Source organism: Stegostoma tigrinum, chromosome 43 (genome assembly GCF_030684315.1).
Source record: "Stegostoma tigrinum isolate sSteTig4 chromosome 43, sSteTig4.hap1, whole genome shotgun sequence".
Lineage (NCBI taxonomy): Eukaryota > Metazoa > Chordata > Chondrichthyes > Orectolobiformes > Stegostomatidae > Stegostoma > Stegostoma tigrinum.
In genome coordinates, this window is record NC_081396.1 from 15,024,160 (window position 1) to 15,043,036 (window position 18,877).

Below are 18,877 nucleotides of genomic sequence, written 5' to 3' on the forward strand. Positions count from 1 at the left end.
AATGCTAGTGATCAAAAGTCTCACATTTTAAAATCTGTGAACCATCCCATTATGTTGCAAGATGTTTGGACATCACAAATGTGCTCCTGTCCTCGAAAAGACGTCCTCAGTCCACATCACCTTCTTGTCTGATATGATTTTTTTTGTTTCAGAGCCTCGCGTTGAATTTGCGAAATGTAACGTGCTCTGTTGTCAGAAATGAAAACAATAGCAACACAGCAGCCGTAGTAACATTTGGGGGTTCTAGTACCGTCTGTAGAAGCAATAGCAGATTGAATGGTTCAAGTTGTTATTTCATACCGAGACGTTTTTTGTTTAGCAACTTTATATCCCCATTGCTCCAGATTAATGGCACTTGGTGTTCCATATTTCTCTCAATATTTTTACAGAATAAAAGTGATGGCCAAGATGAAACCACTTGAAAGTTAAATACAGAATACATCACTAATGATTAAAAATCATATTTTTCTGTTATTGTTAATTCTGGAAAGTCTCCATTCAGCTTAAGCGTTGTTCTCAAAAACTGTGATGTTACAGATGAAAATTGGTCGCTAAGACATGCGAATGGGGAAAGCTGCTGTGACGGCCGTCTCAAAATTTACTACAATGGAAGCTAGGGCGAATTACTGGACACTCTGTGGATCGAAGTGATGCTGACGTTGCCTGCAGGAAGCTGAGTTGTCGTTATGCCTTAGAAGCATATAACTCTTCAAAGGGATGGCCGATCATGAGTGCTTGATATCTCGTGTTATGGGAAGGAACCACAGCTCCGGGACTGCAAGACCTTTGGCCCACTGAAGTTTTCTGGCACTGACAGCAGTTGGGTAGAAGTCCTGTGCTCAGATGAGTTGGCTTTACCAGACAAAACTGTTCAGAAATGTCAAATCAAATATCTATCTGCTGAGTGAACTGAGGATGTTTATCAGTGTCACTCAGAACATTTTTTCCCCCTCTGGGATGAAAGCAGGCACGAGCCAAATGAATAAATGTGAAAACTTAAGATATTTTCCACAATATACAAACAGATCAATTTTATAATCCAAAAGAGAAGCTGCCACGCGTGCACACGATAAGCTTCAGTCCTGGACTCGAAATGTTAACACCATTTTCTACCGAACTATGCAGCCAGCCCTGCTGAGTTTGACCATAAATTGCTGATGTTGTGAGAGATGGTGGCGTCGCGAATTCAAATTTTGATGAGAATGAGTATAAAAGACGTTGATCAGATGGGCAATATGGCCGAGGATTGGCAGGTGGAGCTTAATTCAAACAAATGGGAAATGCCACACTTTGAAAAGACAGATGGGGCTTTCACTTATCCACTTGGTGATAATATCCTGTGTAGTGTTGCAGAACAATGAGACCTTGGTGTGCAGACTCATAGTTCATTGAAAGTAAAGACACGGGGAGACAATGTAGTGAAGGAGGCAGTTGGAATGCTAACCTTCATTAGTCAGTGACATATGTCTTGGAGTTGGGGTGTCGTGCTGCACAGGAGATCGGGTAGAACACTTTTGGAACACTGCATTCAATTATTTTGTCCTTGCTACAGGAAAGATGCTGCGAAGCTGGAATGTGTTCAGAAAAGAGTTACAACGAGGTTGCTGTGTTTGAAAGGTTTGCGGTATAGGGAATGATTGAATAGGTTGGGATTTTTTTCTAGGAACGACAAAGTTTAAATCGCCACCACATAGAGTATTATAATATCAGGAGGGGCTGGTGGAGGTTTCACTTCACATCTATAAATGCAAGGAAATGGTTTGTTGTTCGCTGATGGCAATAGTTTCAGTGCAAAAAGGTTATGCTGAAACTGCATGAAACATTGTTTAACCAGAGCAGAATCGTGTGCACAGTTCTGGGATCCACATCAGAAGATTTTTTTTAATACTAGAGAGTATGCAGAGGAAAGGTACCAGGGTTTTTTTTTCAAGCTGGAAACTATTCAGTTCTGAAGACTAATTGGCTGGTATGGAATTCATTTCTTTTGAACGAGGGAGACTGAGCATGGAGAGAATTCGCGGATATAAAATGTAATAAGGAAGCGTTTCCCTAGTTTAAGGTGTTGTATTCAATGTATCATGCATTCTAGGTAATGGGCAGAAGTATTCGAGGGTAATGAGGATATTCTTTTCAATTCAGAATTTGGTGCAATTTGGAACTCACTGCCTGTCAGGGTGTTAGGAGCAGGTGTATTTAGAGATGCCCCTATGATGCCAAGGAGTACAAGGCGAACCCAGGTGCTGGGAAATGACATTAGAATAGATATGTGCTTGTTTCTCATCAAAGCAGACTCTGTGGACTGAAGAACCTTACTGTGCACTGAAGACCTCTGTAATCTGTGATTTTGTGACTGTGAATTAGTTGTGGTCTTTTCTATCGAAGTACATGAAACAAGAACAGACAAAGACTTGCCATCCTGTTCCAATATTTTTACTTCTACAAGTACTCAAAGCGTTATTGCTGTCGCTCCGATATACATGTTGCCTTTCAGTTACATTTTCAGGAGTTACAGCGTCAGTATTCACATGTGTTCACGCACCCTAGACCTCTACGTCGCCTCTACCTCCCTTCACCCTTTCACCATCTCCTATATATTGTTATTAGCTTCGTCAGTAATTCAACTGATCAGACGCTGAGAAACTATCCTTTTTAAATTCCCATTTGTCTCATCATACCCGTTCTTTCTGACAGTCTTTTCTTATCTTGCAGATCATAAATTTTCAGATATTCTGCAACAAATCTGACATTTTGAACATTCCGAATTTAATTGGTAGAATCCATGTGGTGGCCATTCGTTTTCCAAAACTTACAGCACCCAGAAATCACTCTTTAAATCATCTTTTCCTCTCAATGTCGCCTTGCTCTTATTACTTGCAAAAGTAAACCCTTGATCACGGTGACAAAGTGTGTAGCTGGATGAACACAGCAGGCCAAGAGCATCTCAGGAGCACAAAAGCTGATGTTTCGGGCCCAGACCCTTCATCAGAGGGATTGGGCAACTGAATGATTATATTATTACTCACATCCGTGTGAAAATTGGTGTGATATCTCTCCTGTATATGTGTTGTAGTGTTTTAGCCTGCTATAGTTTTTTTTAAATGTTGGCGTTGAAGGAACGAAGACAGAGGATTAATATTGGAGAAAGCTATAAAATAGGACAAGCATCGATAAAGTAATCGCTAAATCAGATTGGAGCTGGAGGAACACACCATACCAGGGAACATCAGAGGGCCCTGGATAAAGCAGAATATTGAATCACCGACAGCAACAAACTGAGAGACTGGAAAGGAAAAATCCAACTTATTGCACAATAACTCATAAAATATTCACAATAGAAAATGAAAGTGAAACTGGCAGTACTGGAACAAAAAAAATGAGATTCTTTGAAATATTTCTCTGCTGTGTATTCTCGCAGATGGGTTAAATTGAACTAAATTAGTCTTTCAAAATGTTCTGCATCATACTTTTATGGACCTCTCAGAGAAACAATCATCTATATATTCAGAGGGACTGACCAATGAAAGAATTGTGTAATGAAAGTATAATGCTGTGTATTATTGTCGAACAGAACACTTACAGTTATGGCTGCCAGATGGTGGAAGCCCTTGTGCTGGTCGAGTGGAGATTTATTACTAAGGGGCATGGGGCACTGTTTGTGATGACTCCTGGGATGTGGTGGACACTGAAGTGGTTTGCAAACAACTGGGATGTACAAATGCACTGGACATAACATTTCCTTCCTCCAATGTAGCGGGCTCAGGCCCAGTTTAGTTGAAAGATATGAAGTGTTCAGGAAATGACTCATTTCCCTGGGAATGTCCTTCAGCACAATTGGGTCATCAAGACGACTGTTCTCATAACGAGGATGTGAGATTTACTTGCTCCGGTGACACCATTCTCAATGTTCTCATTTTCCTGTTACATTGTCGATGATGTGTTAAAGTGACACTTGTGCACTGAATTGGAGAAAATGTAGAGGATGGAATTGAACTCTGAGGATACTGTTATGTTCACTGTGCACAGAGCATGAAACAGCCATTATTCCCTCTGTTATAAATTGCCTTCCTATGAAATCATACCTCTATCAGATTCATTCCGAATTTAGTGTAAAAACGCCATCGTTAGTCTGTTGACAATACTCTATGTGAAGTAAATATTCTCCTGAATATCCAAAAGGGTTTACTGAAAATAAGCAATCATTTATTATCTCTACTTTTGTATCCAGCAAAAAAGGGCAGTTCCTCACTGTATGTCTGTCAAATTTTTCACCACTCTTAGGGCAAGGATTGCGTGACCCCTACACATTTTCTGGCAAATTTCACCACATTGGGCACAGCTCTTTTAACATTAAAGTGGATCACCGCATGTACTGTTCTGCAAATCTGGCAGCTTACCAACAACACAGACGTTTTGTTTGCTGTCAATTTCTTGTTGTTTGTCATGTCAAGTGCAATTATTTCATAAAATTGCAGTAGCACATTGACGAAGGTCTTTTCAAGCTCCATGTACGATGCACCTTCTGACTTTCTCCTACAGAAGAGCTGTGTAAGTTCGTCCAACCGTTTAATTTGGTACATCATCTGTCATGTCCAAAACCAAACATTAAGAAATGTGGATGACAGAAATCTGAAGCAAAGACAGAGTTGCTGGATAAATACCAATCGTCTGGTCGAATCGGTGGAGACAAAGCACAGGGATCGTTTCTAGTCCAATGAACCTTCAGAATAAGGGTCACTGGACCCAAAACGCTTTACTCTCTCTCCTCAGATGCTGCCAGACTTACTGAGTTTCTCCGGCAATCCTGTTTCTATGTCATGTTGCATGTTCCTTCTGAAAATCTATGTTAATCATCAGAGGACACACGTAGGCATGCTCTGAAGTCATAGTAACTCTTTCGTGTGAATAGAGCTCAAGGAAATCCGGATCGTGAACTGAAAGCATCGTTTTGAGGGAAGAGTGGAAGTGTTCGACAATTGGACCTGGAACGGTGTGTTCAGAAAGTCTGTTTTCACATGATGCGAAAGTGATTTGTAAACAGTTGCACTGTGGTGGCGTCCAGGATGTTATGTAAGACTCTCAATTGTACGGATTAGGAACAGGACCTATTTGCCTCGATGGGATTGAGTGCCTGTCACACGAGTCAACTCTGCGGCAATGTCAGACAGATCCGTGGGGTCAACACCGCTGTGAGCACGGCGCACACTTCTCAATATTCAGGTAAATTTCTAACACTGATTTCCAACACAGTCAGCATGTTTCTCTTCTTAACAGAGAGCGATGTGAGGAAGGAAGCGCCTCTCAGTTCAGATTTCTGTCATCAACAATCAGGCACATCTTCTCAATGAGTGTTCCCACATTCGGAATAATGTTTCAGAATAATATTGCTGCTGTGGACTGCCTTCAATCATAATCCACACTGTGCCACAGACTTAGCTAAATTCGTCAGTAATGTACTCTTTAAGGGCAGGAAAGTAAATCTGTTTCCATACTTGTTGCCTGCTTAACGTTGGGAGTTCTGTTAATCTTTGATTTGATCGCACTACTGGTGGTCACGCAGAGAAAATTACAAATGAAAAGTGAGCCTCACATCTACGGATTGAGTCAACACTCAGTTTTTTTTTGTTCCTTATGGTGTCAGAACTGTAGATTGTTTATGCAATTTTCAATCACTCGGCCTAGTTGTCACGAATGTGAGGCCGTTTCTGTTTGTTTGATTTGTTCAAAGGGTTTTACGCATTGAAACAACAGAAAAAAAATCTTGGAGTGAAAGACACAATACTCCGCAACATTTTATTGAATATAGCAATGTGTTATTAAGTTTCATTGAGACGTTTTCCCTTGCCTCGAATTACTTATTCATCAGTTGGATGCGTTTATACTTCTTTCAAATTTCTGTGTGCTGATGGCAGAATCCAGGATCAGAGAAAGATTGAGTGCCCTTTTGTGGGGGATTTCAGTCATCCAACAGCTCATTTCCATTGACTACCCAGACACGCCTTCTTCAATTTTTACTGAGACAACAATAACTGTAGTTGCGAGAATCAAAGACAACAAATAATCCAGAAGCTATCTAACTCTGTCTTATTCAATGACTTGGCCTCCACAACCTTCAGTGGCAATGAGTTCCAAAGATTTGCAAACCGCTGGCTGATGGAATTTTGCCTCATTAAAGGGCCATGGTTTCACTCGGAGATGGAGCTTGACAATAAGTCGACACTTTTCCTTTTATCAATTTCTGCTTCCATCGACTCACTGAACCACATCCAATACACACTCTCTCTCTCTCTCTCTCTCTCACTCTATCAATCTCTCTATCTATCTCTCTGTCTCTCTCTCTCTCTCACTCTCTGTCTCTCACTCTCTGTCACACACTCTCTGTCACACACTCTGTCTCTCTTTCTCATTCTCTCTCTATCTCACACTCTCTCTCTCCCTCACTCTCTCTCTCTCACACTCTTCTCTCTCTCTCTCACTCTTTCTCACTCTTTCCAATTCTCTGTCACTCTGTCACTCTCTCTCTCACTGTCTCTCACTCGCACTCTTTCTCACTCTCACTCTCGTACTCTCTCACTCTCTCACAATCTCTCTCTCTTGCTCTGTCTCCCTCTCTCTCACTCTTCCTCGCACTCTCTCTCTCTGTGTCTTTCACTAACTCTCACTCTCTCGCTCTCTCACTCTCTCAGTCTTTCTCTCTCTCTCTCTCTCACGCTGTCTCTCTCTCTCGCTCGCTCTCGCTCTCCCACTCTGTCTCACTCTCTCTTTCTCACTCTCTCTCTCTCACTCTCTCACTGTCTCACACTATCTCCCTCTCACTCAATCTCTCTCTCACTCTCTCTCTCACTCTATCTCATTCTGTGTCTTTCTCTCTCTGTCTTTCACTCTCTGTCTCTCACTCTGTCTCTCACTCTCTGTGATACACTCTCTGTCACACACTCTCTGTCGCTCTCTCTCTCTTTCTCACTCTCTCTCTCACACTCTCTCTCTCTCTCTCACTCTCTCACTCTGTCGCTCTCTCACTCTCTCACACTCTCACTCTGTCACTCTGTCAATCTCTCACTCTGTCACTCTATCACTCTCACACTCTGTCTCACTCTCTCATTTTCTCTCTCACTCTCTCTCTCAATCACTCTCTCTCACTCTCTCACTCTGTGACTCTCTCACTCTGTCACTCTCTCACTCACTCACTGTATCTGTCTCTCAATCTATCTCTCAATCACTCTCTCATTCTCTCTCTCACTTACTCTCTCACTCTCTCACACTCTCTATCTCACACTCTCTCTCTCACACTTCTCTCTCACTCTGTCTCTCACTCTCTCTCAAACTCTCTCTCTGTCTCTCACTCTCTCACACACTCACTCTGTCACTCTCTCACTCTGTCACTCTCTCACTCTGTCACTCTCTCAAAAACTCTCTCTCTCTTTCTCTCAATCTTTCACTCTCTCACTCTCTCTCTCACACTCTCTATTTCACACTGTCTCTCTCACTCTCTCTCTCTCTCTCACCCTCTCACTCTCTCTCTCTCTCGGTCTGTCACTCTGTCACTCTATCACTCTTTCACTCTGTCTCACTCTCTCTCTCACTCACTCTCTCACTCTCTCTCTCTCTCTCACTCTCTCACTCTCTTTCTCACTCTCTGTCACTCACTCTCTCGCACTCTCTCTCACACTCCCTCTTTCACACACTCTCCCTCACTCTCTCTCTCTCTCTCTCTCTCTCACTCTCTTACTCTGTGACTCTCTCACTCCGTCACTCTCTCACTCACTCACTCTATCTGTCTCTCAAACTATCTCTCTCTCACTCTCTCATTCTCTCTCTCATTCTCTCTCTCGCTCTCTCACTCTCTCACACTCTCTCTCACACTCTCTCTTTCACATTCTCTCTCTCACTCTCTCTCTCTCACTCTCGCACTCTCTCTCTCTCGGTCTGTCACTCTGTCACTCTTTCACTCTGTCTCACTCTCTGTCTCACTCACTCTCTCACTCTCTGTCACTCACTCTCTCACACTCTCTCTCACTCTCTCTCTCTCTCTCACTCTCTCACACTCCGACTTTCACACTCTCACTCTCTCACACTCTCACTATCTCACTCTGTCACTCTCTCACTCACTCACTCTATCTGTCTCTCAATCCATCTCTCTCACTCACTCTCTCACTCTCTCTCTCTCACTCACTCACTCTATCTGTCTCTCAATCTATCTCAATCTCACCTTGTCTATCTCTCTCTCACTCTCTCGCTCTCTCTCTCTCTCACTCTCTCAAACTCTCTCTCATAATCTCTCTGTCACATTCTCTCTCTCACTCTCGCACTCTCTCTCTCTCGGTCTGTCACTCTGTCACTCTTTCACTCTGTCTCACTCTCTCTCTCACTCACTCTCTTTCTCACTCTCTGTCACTCACTCTCTCTCACTCTCTCTCTCTCAATCTCCCTCTCTCTCACTGTCTCACACTCTCACTCTTTCACTCTCTCACTCACTCACTCTATCTGTCTCTCAATCTATCTCTCTCTATCACTCTCTCACTGTCTCTCTCACTCTCTCTCACTCTCTCACACTCTCTATCCCACAATCTCTCTCTCTCACTCTATCTCTCATTCTGTCTCTCACACTCTCTCTCTCTGTCTCTCACTCTGTCACTCGTCACTATCTCAGTCTATCACTCTCTCACTCACTCTCTCTATCTCTCAATCTTACACTCTCTCGCACTCTCTCTCGCTCAATCTCACTCTCTCTCTCTCTCTCTCATTCTCTCTCTCGGTCTGTCATTCTTTCACTTTTTCACTCTGTCTCACTTTCTCTCTCACTCACTCTCACTCTCTGTCACTCACTCTCTCACACTCTCTCTCTCACTCTCTCTCTCTCACTCTCTCTCACTCTCTCCCACTCTCACTTTCTCACTCTGTGACTCTCTCTCTCTGTCACTCTGTCACTCACCCTATCTGTCTCTCAATCTATCTCTCTCTCACTCTCTCAACTCTCTCTCTCTCACTCTCTTTCTCACTCTCTGTCATTCACTCTCTCACACTCTCTCTCTCACACTCTCTCTCACACTCTCTCTTTCACACTCTCTCTTGCACTCTCTCTCTCACTCTCTCACTCTCTCTCTCTCGGTCTGTCACCCTGTCACTCTTCCACTCTGTCTCACTCTCTCACTCTCTCACTCTCTTTCTCACTCTCTGTCACTCACTCTCTCTCTCACTCACTCTCACTTTCTCTCACTCTCTCACACTCTCACTTTCACACTCTCACTCTCTCACTCTCACTCTCTCACACTCTCACTCTGTCACTCTGTTACTCTCTCACTCTGTTACTCTATCACTCTCTCACTCTGTCTCACTCTCTCATTCTCTCTCTCACTCTCACTCACTCTCTCACTCTCTCTCTCTCACTCTCACTCACTCACTCTATCTGTCTCTCAAACTATCTCTAACTCACTCTCTCTATCTCTGTCACACTATCTCTCTCACACTCTCTCACTCTGTTCTCGCTCTCCGTCACTCACTCTCTCACACGCTCTCTCTCACACACTCTCTCACACTCTCTCTTTCACACTCTCTCTTTCACTCTCTCTCACCGTCTCACTCTCTCTCTCTCGGTCTGTCACTCTGTCACTCTTTCACTCTGTCTCACTCTCTCTCTCACTCACTCACTCTCTCACTCTCTCACTCTCTTTCTCACTCTCTGTCACTCACTCCCTCACACACTCTCTCTCTCACTCTCTCACACTCTCACTCTTTCACTCTCTCACTCACTCACTCTATCTGTCTCTCAATCTATCTCTCTCTCTCACTCTCTAACTCTCTCTCTCTCTCGGTCTGTCACTCTGTCACTCTTTCACTCTGTCCAACACTCTCTCTCACTTACTCTCTCACTCTCTGTCACTCACTCTCTCACACTCTCTCTTTCACACTCTCTCTCTCTCTCTCTCTCTCACCCTCTCACTCTCTCTCTCGGTCTGTTACTCTGTCACTCTTTCACTCTGTCTCACTCTCTCTCTCCCCCACTCACTCTCTCACTCTCTGTCACTTACTCTCACACAATCTCTCACTCTCTCTCTCACTCTCTCACTCTCTTTCTCACTCTCTGTCACTCACTCTCGCACACACTCTCTCTCGCTCACCCTGTCACACTCTCACTCTTTCACTCTCTCACTCACTCACTCTATCTGTCTCTCAATCTATCTCTCTCTCTCACTCTCAAACTCTCTCTCTCACTCCCTCTCTCCCACTCTCTCACTCTCTCTCTCTCGGTCTGTCACTCTGTCACTCTTTCACTCTGTCTCACACTCTCTCTCACTCACTCTCTCACTCTCTGTCACTCACTCTCTCACACTCTCTCACTCTCTCACTCTCAATCTCTCACTCTCTTTCTCACTCTCGGTCACTCACTCTCTCACACTCTCTCTCTCACACTCTCTCTCACACTCTCTCTTTCACACTCTCTCTCTCTCACTCTCTCTCGGTCTGTCACTCTGCCACTCTTTCACTCTGTCTCACACTCTCTCTCACTCACTCTCTCACACTCTGTAACTCACTCTCTCACTCTCTCTCTCACTCTCTCACCCTCTTTCTCACTCTCTGTCACTGGCACTCTCTCACACTCTCTTTCTCACACTCTCTCTCACACTCTCTCTTTCATACTCTCTCTCTCACTCACTCTCTCTCACTCTCTCTCTCACTCTCTCACACTCTCACTCTTTCAATCTCTCACTCACTCACTCTGTCTCTTTCTCAATCTATCTCTCTCTCTCACTCTCTCACTCTCTCTCTCTCGGTCTGTCACTCTGCCACTCTTTCACTCTGTCTCACTCTCTCTCTCACTCACTCACTCTCTCACTCTCTGTCACTCACTCTCACACTCTCTCACTCTCTCTCTCTCTCACTCTCTTCCTCACTCTCTGTCACTCACTCTCTGTCACTCTGTCACTCTCTCACTCACTCACTCTATCTGTCTCTCAATCTATCTCTCTCTATCACTCTCTCACTGTCTCTCTCACTCACTCTCTCACACTCTCTCGATCACACTGTCTCTCTCACATTCTCTATCTCACACTCTCTCTCTCACACACTCTCACTCTGTCTCTCACTCTATCTCTCACACTCTCTCTCTGTCTCTCACTCTCTCACTCTGCCACTCTCTCAAAAACTCTCACTCTCTATCTCTCAAACTTTGACTCTCTCACTCTCTCTCTCTCTTCCTCTCACTCTCTCTCTCTCTCTCTCTCTCGGTCTGTCACTCTGTCACTCTATCACTCTTTCTCTCTGTCTCACTCTCTCTCTCACTCACTCTCTCACTCTCTGTCACTTACTCTCTCACACTCTCTCACTCTCTCACTCTCTTTCTCACTCTCTGTCACGCACTCTCTCACACTCTCTCTCTCACACGCTCTCTCACTCTCTCTTTCACACTCTCACTCTCTCACTCTCACTCTCTCACACTCTCACTCTGTCACTCTGTTACTCTCTCACTCTGTCACTCTATCACTCTCGCACTCTGTCTCACTCTCTCATTCTCTCTCTCACTCTCTCACTCTCACTCACCCTCTCACTCTCTCTCTCTCTCACTCTCTCAATCACTCACTCTATCTGTGTCTCAAACTATCTCTCTCTCACTCTCTCTATCTCTCTCTCACTCTCTCTCTCTCACTCTCTTTCTCATTCTCTGTCACTCACACTCTTACACTCTCTCTTTCACACTCTCTCTCTCTCTCACTCTCCCTCTCTCTCTCACCCTCTCACTCACTCTCTCTCGGTCTGTCACTCTGTCACTCTTTCACTCTGTCTCACTCTCTCTCTCCCTCACTCACTCTCTCACTCTCTGTCACTTACTCTCACACAATCTCTCACTCTCTCTCTCACTCTCTCACTCTCTTTCTCACTCTCTGTCACTCACTCTCTCACACTCTCACTCTTTCACTCTCTCACTCCCTCACTCTATCTGTCTCTCAATCTATCTCTCTCTCTCACTCTCAAACTCTCTCTCTCACTCCCTCTCTCTCATTCTCTCACTCTCTCTCTCTCGGTCTGTCACTCTGTCACTCTTTCACTCTTTCTCACACTCTCTCTCACTCACTCTCTCACTCTCTGTCACTCACTCTCTCACACTCTCTCACTCACTCTCTCACTCTCTGTCACTCACTCTCTCACACTCTCTCTCTCACACTCTCTCTCACACTCTCTCTTTCACACACTCTCTCTCTCACTCTCTTCCTCACTCTCTGTAACTCACTCTCTCTCACTCTCTCTCTCATTCTCTCACTCTCTCTCTCTTTCTCACACTCTCAAAACTCTCACTCTGTCACTCTATCACTCTCTCACTCTGTCTCACTCTCTCATTCTCTCTCTCACTGTCTCTCTCTCTCACTCACTCTCTCACTCTGTGACTCTATCACTCTCTCAGTCTGTCACTCTCTCACTCACTCACTATATCTGTCTCTCAATCTATCTCTCTGTCACTCTCTCTCTCACTCACTCTCTCACACTCTGTCACTCACTCTCTCTCTCACACTCTCTCTCTCACTCTCTCTCTCACTCTCTCACACTCTCACTCTTTCAATCTCTCACTCACTCACTCTGTCTCTCTCTCAATCTATCTCTCTCTCTCACTCTCTCACTCTCTCTCTCTCGGTCTGTCACTCTGCCACTCTTTCACTCTGTCTCACTCTCTCTCTCACTCACTCACTCTCTCACTCTCTGTCACTCACTCTCACACTCTCTCACTCTCTCTCTCTCTCACTCTCTTCCTCACTCTCTGTCACTCACTCTCTGTCACTCTGTCACTCTCTCACTCACTCACTCTATCTGTCTCTCAATCTATCTCTCTCTATCACTCTCTCACTGTCTCTCTCACTCACTCTCTCACACTCTCTCGATCACACTGTCTCTCTCACATTCTCTATCTCACACTCTCTCACACACTCTCACTCTGTCTCTCACTCTATCTCTCACACTCTCTCTCTGTCTCTCACTCTCTCACTCTGCCACTCTCTCAAAAACTCTCACTCTCTATCTCTCAAACTTTGACTCTCTCACTCTCTCTCTCTCTTCCTCTCACTCTCTCTCTCTCTCTCTCGGTCTGTCACTCTGTCACTCTATCACTCTTTCTCTCTGTCTCACTCTCTCTCTCACTCACTCTCTCACTCTCTGTCACTTACTCTCTCACACTCTCTCACTCTCTCACTCTCTTTCTCACTCTCTGTCACGCACTCTCTCACACTCTCTCTCTCACACGCTCTCTCACTCTCTATTTCACACTCTCTCTCTCACTCTCTCTCTCTCTCTCTCACTCTCTCTCTCTCTCTCTCGGTCTGTCACTCTGTCACTCTGTCTCACTCTCTCTCTCACTCACTCCCTCAATCTCTGTCACTCACTCTGTCACACACTCTCTCTCTCTCACTCTCTCTCTCTCACTCTCTTTCTCACTCTCTGTCACTCACTCTCTCACACTCTCTCTCTCACACTCTCTATTTCACACTCTCTCTCTCACTCTCTCTCTCTCTCTCTCACCCTCTCACTCTCTCTTTCTCGGTCTGTCACTCTGTCACTCTTTTACTCTGTCTCACTCTCTCACTCACTCTTTCACTCTCTGTCACTTACTCTCTCACACTCTCTCACTCTCTTTCTCACTCTCTGTCACTCATTCTCTCACACTCTCTCTTTCTCACTCTCTCACACTTTCACTCTTTCACTCTCTCACTCACTCACTCTATCTGTCTCTCAATCTATCTCTCTCTCTCACTCTCTAACTCTCTCTCTCACTCCCTCTCTCTCACTCTCTCTCTCTCGGTCTGTCACTCTGTCACTCTTTCACTCTGTCTCACACTCTCTCTCACTCACTCTCTCACTCACTGTCACTCACTCTCTCACACTCTCTCACTCACTCTCTCTCACTCTCTTTCTCACACTCTCTCTCACACTCTCTCTTTCACACTCTCTCTTTCACTCGCTCTCTCTCACTCTCTCTCTCTCACTCTCTTTCTCACTCTATGTCACTCACTCTCTCACTCTCACTCTCTCTCTCACTCTCTAACACTCTCACTCTTTCACTCTCTCACTCACTCCCTCTGTCGGTCTCAAAATCTATCTCTCTCTCTCACTCTCTCTCTCTCGGTCTGTCACTCTGTCACTCTTTCACTCTGTCTCACTCTCTCACTCTCTCTCTCTCACTCTCTTCCTCACTCTCTGTCACTCACTCTCTGTCACTCACTCTCTCTCTCTCACTCTCTCTCTCTTTCTCACACTCTCAAAACTCTCACTCTGGCACTCTGTCACTCTCTCACAATGTCACTCTATCACTCTCTCACTCTGTCTCACTCTCTCATTCTCTCTCTCACTCTCTCTCTCTCTCTCACTCACTCTCTTACTCTGTGACTCTCTCACTCTGTCACTCTCTCACTCTGTCACTCTCTCACTCACTCACTATATCTGTCTCTCAATCTATCTCTCTGTCACTCTCGCACTCTCTCTCTCTCACTCACTCTCTCACACTCTGTCTCACACTCTCTCTCTCACTCTCTCACTCACTCAAAAACTCTCTCTCACTATCTCTCAATCTTTTACTCTCTCTTTCTCACTCTCACTCACTCCCTCACTCTCTGTCACTCACTCTCTCACACTCTCTCACTCTCCCTCTCTCTCTCTTTCTCACTCTCTGTCACTCACTCTCTCACAAACTCTCTCTCACAATCTCTCTTTCACACTCTCTCTCTCACGCTCTCTCTCTCTCACCCTCTCACTCACTCTCTCTCTCTCGGTCTGTCACTCTGTCACTCTTTCACTCTATCTCACTCTCTCTCTCACTCACTCACTCTCTTACTCTGTGACACTCTCACTCTGTCACTCTTTCACTCTGTCACTCTCTCACTCACTCACTCTATCTGTCTTTCAATCTATCTCTCTCTCTCACTCTCTCTCTCTCGGTCTGTCACTGTCACTCTTTCACTCTGTCTCACTCTCTCTCTCACTCACTGTCTCACTCACTGTCACTCACTCTCTCACACTCTCTCACTCTCTCTCTCTTTCTCACTCTCTGTCACTCACTCTCTCACACTCTCTCTCTCACACTCTCTCTCTCACTCTCTCTCGGTCTGTCACTCTGCCACTCTTTCACTCTGTCTCACACTCTCTCTCACTCACTCTCTCACACTCTGTCACTCACTCTCACACTCTCTTTCTCACTCTCTGTCACTGTCGCTCTCTCACACTCTCTTTCAAACACTCTCTTTCTCACACTCGCTCTTTCACACTCTCTCTCTCACTCACTCTCTCTCACTCTCTCACTCTCTCTCTCACTCTCTCACTCTCTTTCTCACTCTATGTCACTCACTCTCTCTCACTCTCTCTCTCACTCTCTCACACTCTCACTCTTTCACTCTCTCACTCACTCACTCTGTCTCTCTCTCAATCTGTCTCTCTCTCTCACTCTCTCACTCTCTCTCTCTCGGTCTGTCTCTCTGTCACTCTTTCACTCTGTCTCACTCTCTCTCTCACTCACTCACTCTCTCACACTCTCTCACTCTCTCTCTCTCTCACTCTCTTCCTCACTCTCTGTCACTCACTCTCTGTCACTCACTCTCTCACACTCTCTCTCTCTCTCACTCTCTCACTCTCTCTCTCTTTCTCACACTCTCAAAACTCTCACTCTGTCTCTCTGTCACTCTCTCACTCTGTCACTCTATCACTCTCTCACTCTGTCTCACTCTCTCATTCTCTCTCTCACTCTCTCTCTCACTCACTCTCTCACTCTGTCACTCTCTCACTCTGTCACTCTCTCACTCACTCACTATATCTGTCTCTCAATCTATCTCTCTGTCACTCTCTCACTCTCTCTCTCACTTTCTCTCTCTCACTCACTCTCTCACACTCTGTCTCTCATTCTCTCTCTCACACTCTCTCTCTCACTCTCTCACTCTGTCACTCTGTCTCTCTCTCAAAAACTCTCTCTCACTATCTCTCAATCTTTCACTCTCTCTCTCTCACTCTCTCTCTCTCGGTCTGTCACTCTGTCACTCTTTCACTCTGTCTCACTCTCTCTATCACTCACTCCCTCACTCTCTGTCACTCACTCTCTCACTCTCTCTCTCTCTCACTCTCTCACTCTCTTTCTCACTCTCTGTCACTCACTCTCTCACACTCTCTCTCTCTTTCACTCTCTCACACTCTCACTCTTTCACTCTCACTCACTCACTCTATCTGTCTCTCAATCTATCTCTCTCTCTCACTCTCTCTCTCGGTCTGTCACTGTCACTCTTTCACTCTGTCTCACTCTCTCTCTCACTCACTCTCTCACTCACTGTCACTCACTCTCTCACACTCTCTCACTCTCTCTCTCACTCTCTTTCTCACTCTCTGTCACCTACTTTCTCTCACTCTCTCTCTCTTTCTCACTCTCTCAAAACTCTCACTCTGTCACTCTGTCACTCTCTCACTCTATCACTCTCTCACTCTGTCTCACTCTCTCATTCTCTCTCTCACTCTCTCTCTCTCACTCTCTCTATCACACTGTCTCTCTGACATTCTCTACCTCACACTCTCTCTCTCTCACACTCTCACTCTCACTCTGTGACTCTCTCACTCTGTCACTCTCTCACTCTGTCACTCTCTCACTCACTCACTCTATCTGTCTCTCAATCTATCTCTCTCTCACTCTCACTCTCTCTCTCACTCTCTCTCTCACTCACTCTCTCACACTCTCTCTATCACACTGTCTCTCTGACATTCTCTACCTCACACTCTCTCTCTCTCACACTCTCACTCTCACTCTGTCTCTCACTCTCTCTCTCACACTCTCTCTCTGTCTCTCACTCTCTCACTCTGTCACTCTCTCAAAAACTCTCTCTCAATATCTCTCAATCTTTCACTCTCTCTCTCTCACTCTCTCTCTCTCTCTCTCGGTCTGCCACTCTGTCACTCTATCAGTCTTTCACTCTGTCTCACTCTCCCTCTCACTCACTCTGTCACTCTCTGTCACTCACTCTCTCACACTCTCACTCTCTCTCTCTCTCACTCTCTTTCTCACTCTCTGTCACGCACTCTCTCGCATTCTCTCTCTCACACTCTCTCTCACACTCTCTCTTTCACACTCTCTCTCTCACTCTCTCTCTCGGTCTCTCACTCTGTCACTCTTTCACTCTGTCTCACTCTTTCTGACTCACTCTCTCACACTCTGCAACTCACTCTCTCACACTCTCTTACTCTCTCTCTCTCTCGGTCTGTCACTCTCTCACTCTTTCACTCTGTCTCACTCACTCTCTCACTCTCTTTCTCACTCTCTGTCACTCACTCTCTTTCACTCTCTCTTACTCTCTCTCTCTCACTCTCTGTCTCTCTCACTCTCTCACACTCTCACTCTGTCACTCTCTCACTCACTCACTCTATCTGTCTCTCAATCTATCTCTCTCTATCACTCTCTCACTGTCTCTCTCGCTCACACTCTCACTCTCTCACACTCTCTCTATCACACTGTCTCTCTCACATTCTCTATCTCACACTCTCTCTCTCACGCTCTCACTCTGTCTCTCACTCTATCTCTCACACTCTCTCTCTGTCTCTCAGTCTCTCACTCTCTCACTCTGTCATTCTCTCACTCTGTCACTCTCTCAAAAACTCTATCTCTCTATCTCTCAAACTTTCACTCTCTCACTCTCTCTCTCTCTTACTCTCTCTCGGTCTGTCACTCTGTCAAACTATCACTCTTTCACTCTGTCTCTCTCACTCTCTCACTCTCTTTCTCACTCTCTGTCACTCACTCTCTCACACTCTCTCTCTCATACTCTCTCTCATACTCTCTCTTTCACACTCTCTCTCTCGGTCTCTCACTCTCGCAAACTCTCACTCTTTCACTCTCTCACTCACTCACTCTAACTGTCTCTCAATCTATCTCTCTCTCCCTCTCTCTGACTCTCTCTCTCACTCTCTCTCTCTCTCTCACTCTCTCTCTCTCTCTCGGTCTGTCACTCTGTCAAACTATCACTCTTTCACTCTGTCTCACTCTCTCTCTCACTCACTCTGTCACTCTCTGTCACTCACTCTCTCACACTCTCTCACTCTCTCTCTCTCTCACTCACTCTCTTTCTCACTCTCTGTCACGCACTCTCTCGCACTCTCTCTCTCACACTCTCTCTCACACTCTCTCTCTCAATCTCTCTCTCTCACTCTCTCTCTCTCGGTCTGTCACTCTGTCACTCTTTCACTCTGTCTCACATTCTCTCTCACTCACTCTCTCACTCTCTGTCACTCGCTCGCTCACACTCTCTCACTCTCTCTCTCACTCTCTCACTCTCTTTCTCACTCTCTGTAACTCACTCTCTCACACTCTCTCACACACACTCTTGTTCACACTCTCTCTCTCGGTCTGTCACTCTGTCACTCTTTCACTCTGTCTCACTCTCTCACACTCTGTCACTCACTCTCTCATACTCTCTCACTCTCTTTCTCACTCTCTGTCACGCACTCTCTCACACTCTCTCTCACACGCTCTCTAACACTCTCTCTTTCACACTCTCACTCTCTCACTCTCACTCTCTCACACTCTCACTCTTTCACTCTATCACTCTCTCACTCTGTCACTCTATCACTCTGTCTCACTCTCTCATTCTCTTTCTCACTCTCTCACTCTCACTCACTCTCTCACTCTCTCTCTCACTCTCTCACTCACTCACTCTATCTGTCTCTCAATCTATCTCTCTCTCACTCTCTCTATCTCTCTCTCACTATCTCTCTCTCACTCTCTTCCTCACTCTCTGTCACTCACTCTCGCACACTCTCTCAATCACACTCTCTCTTTCACACTCTCTCTCTCTCTCTCTCTCTCTCTCTCACTCTCTCTCTCTCGGTCTGTCTCTCTGTCAATCTTTCACTCTGTCTCACTCTCTCTCTCACTCAC

General features: G+C 45.4%; 1 protein-coding gene across 1 annotated transcript in view; it reads left to right on the forward strand.

Annotated features, from left to right (window-relative positions):
• Positions 1 to 5,114: 5,114 nt before the first annotated feature.
• Positions 5,115 to 18,877, forward strand: part of LOC125448959 (epimerase family protein SDR39U1-like) — a 41,484-nt gene continuing 27,721 nt past the window's right edge. The window contains exon 1 of the mRNA XM_048524484.2: positions 5,115 to 5,217. Within this exon, the coding sequence (XP_048380441.2) occupies positions 5,115 to 5,217 (103 nt within the window). The remainder of the gene's footprint in view (positions 5,218 to 18,877) is intronic.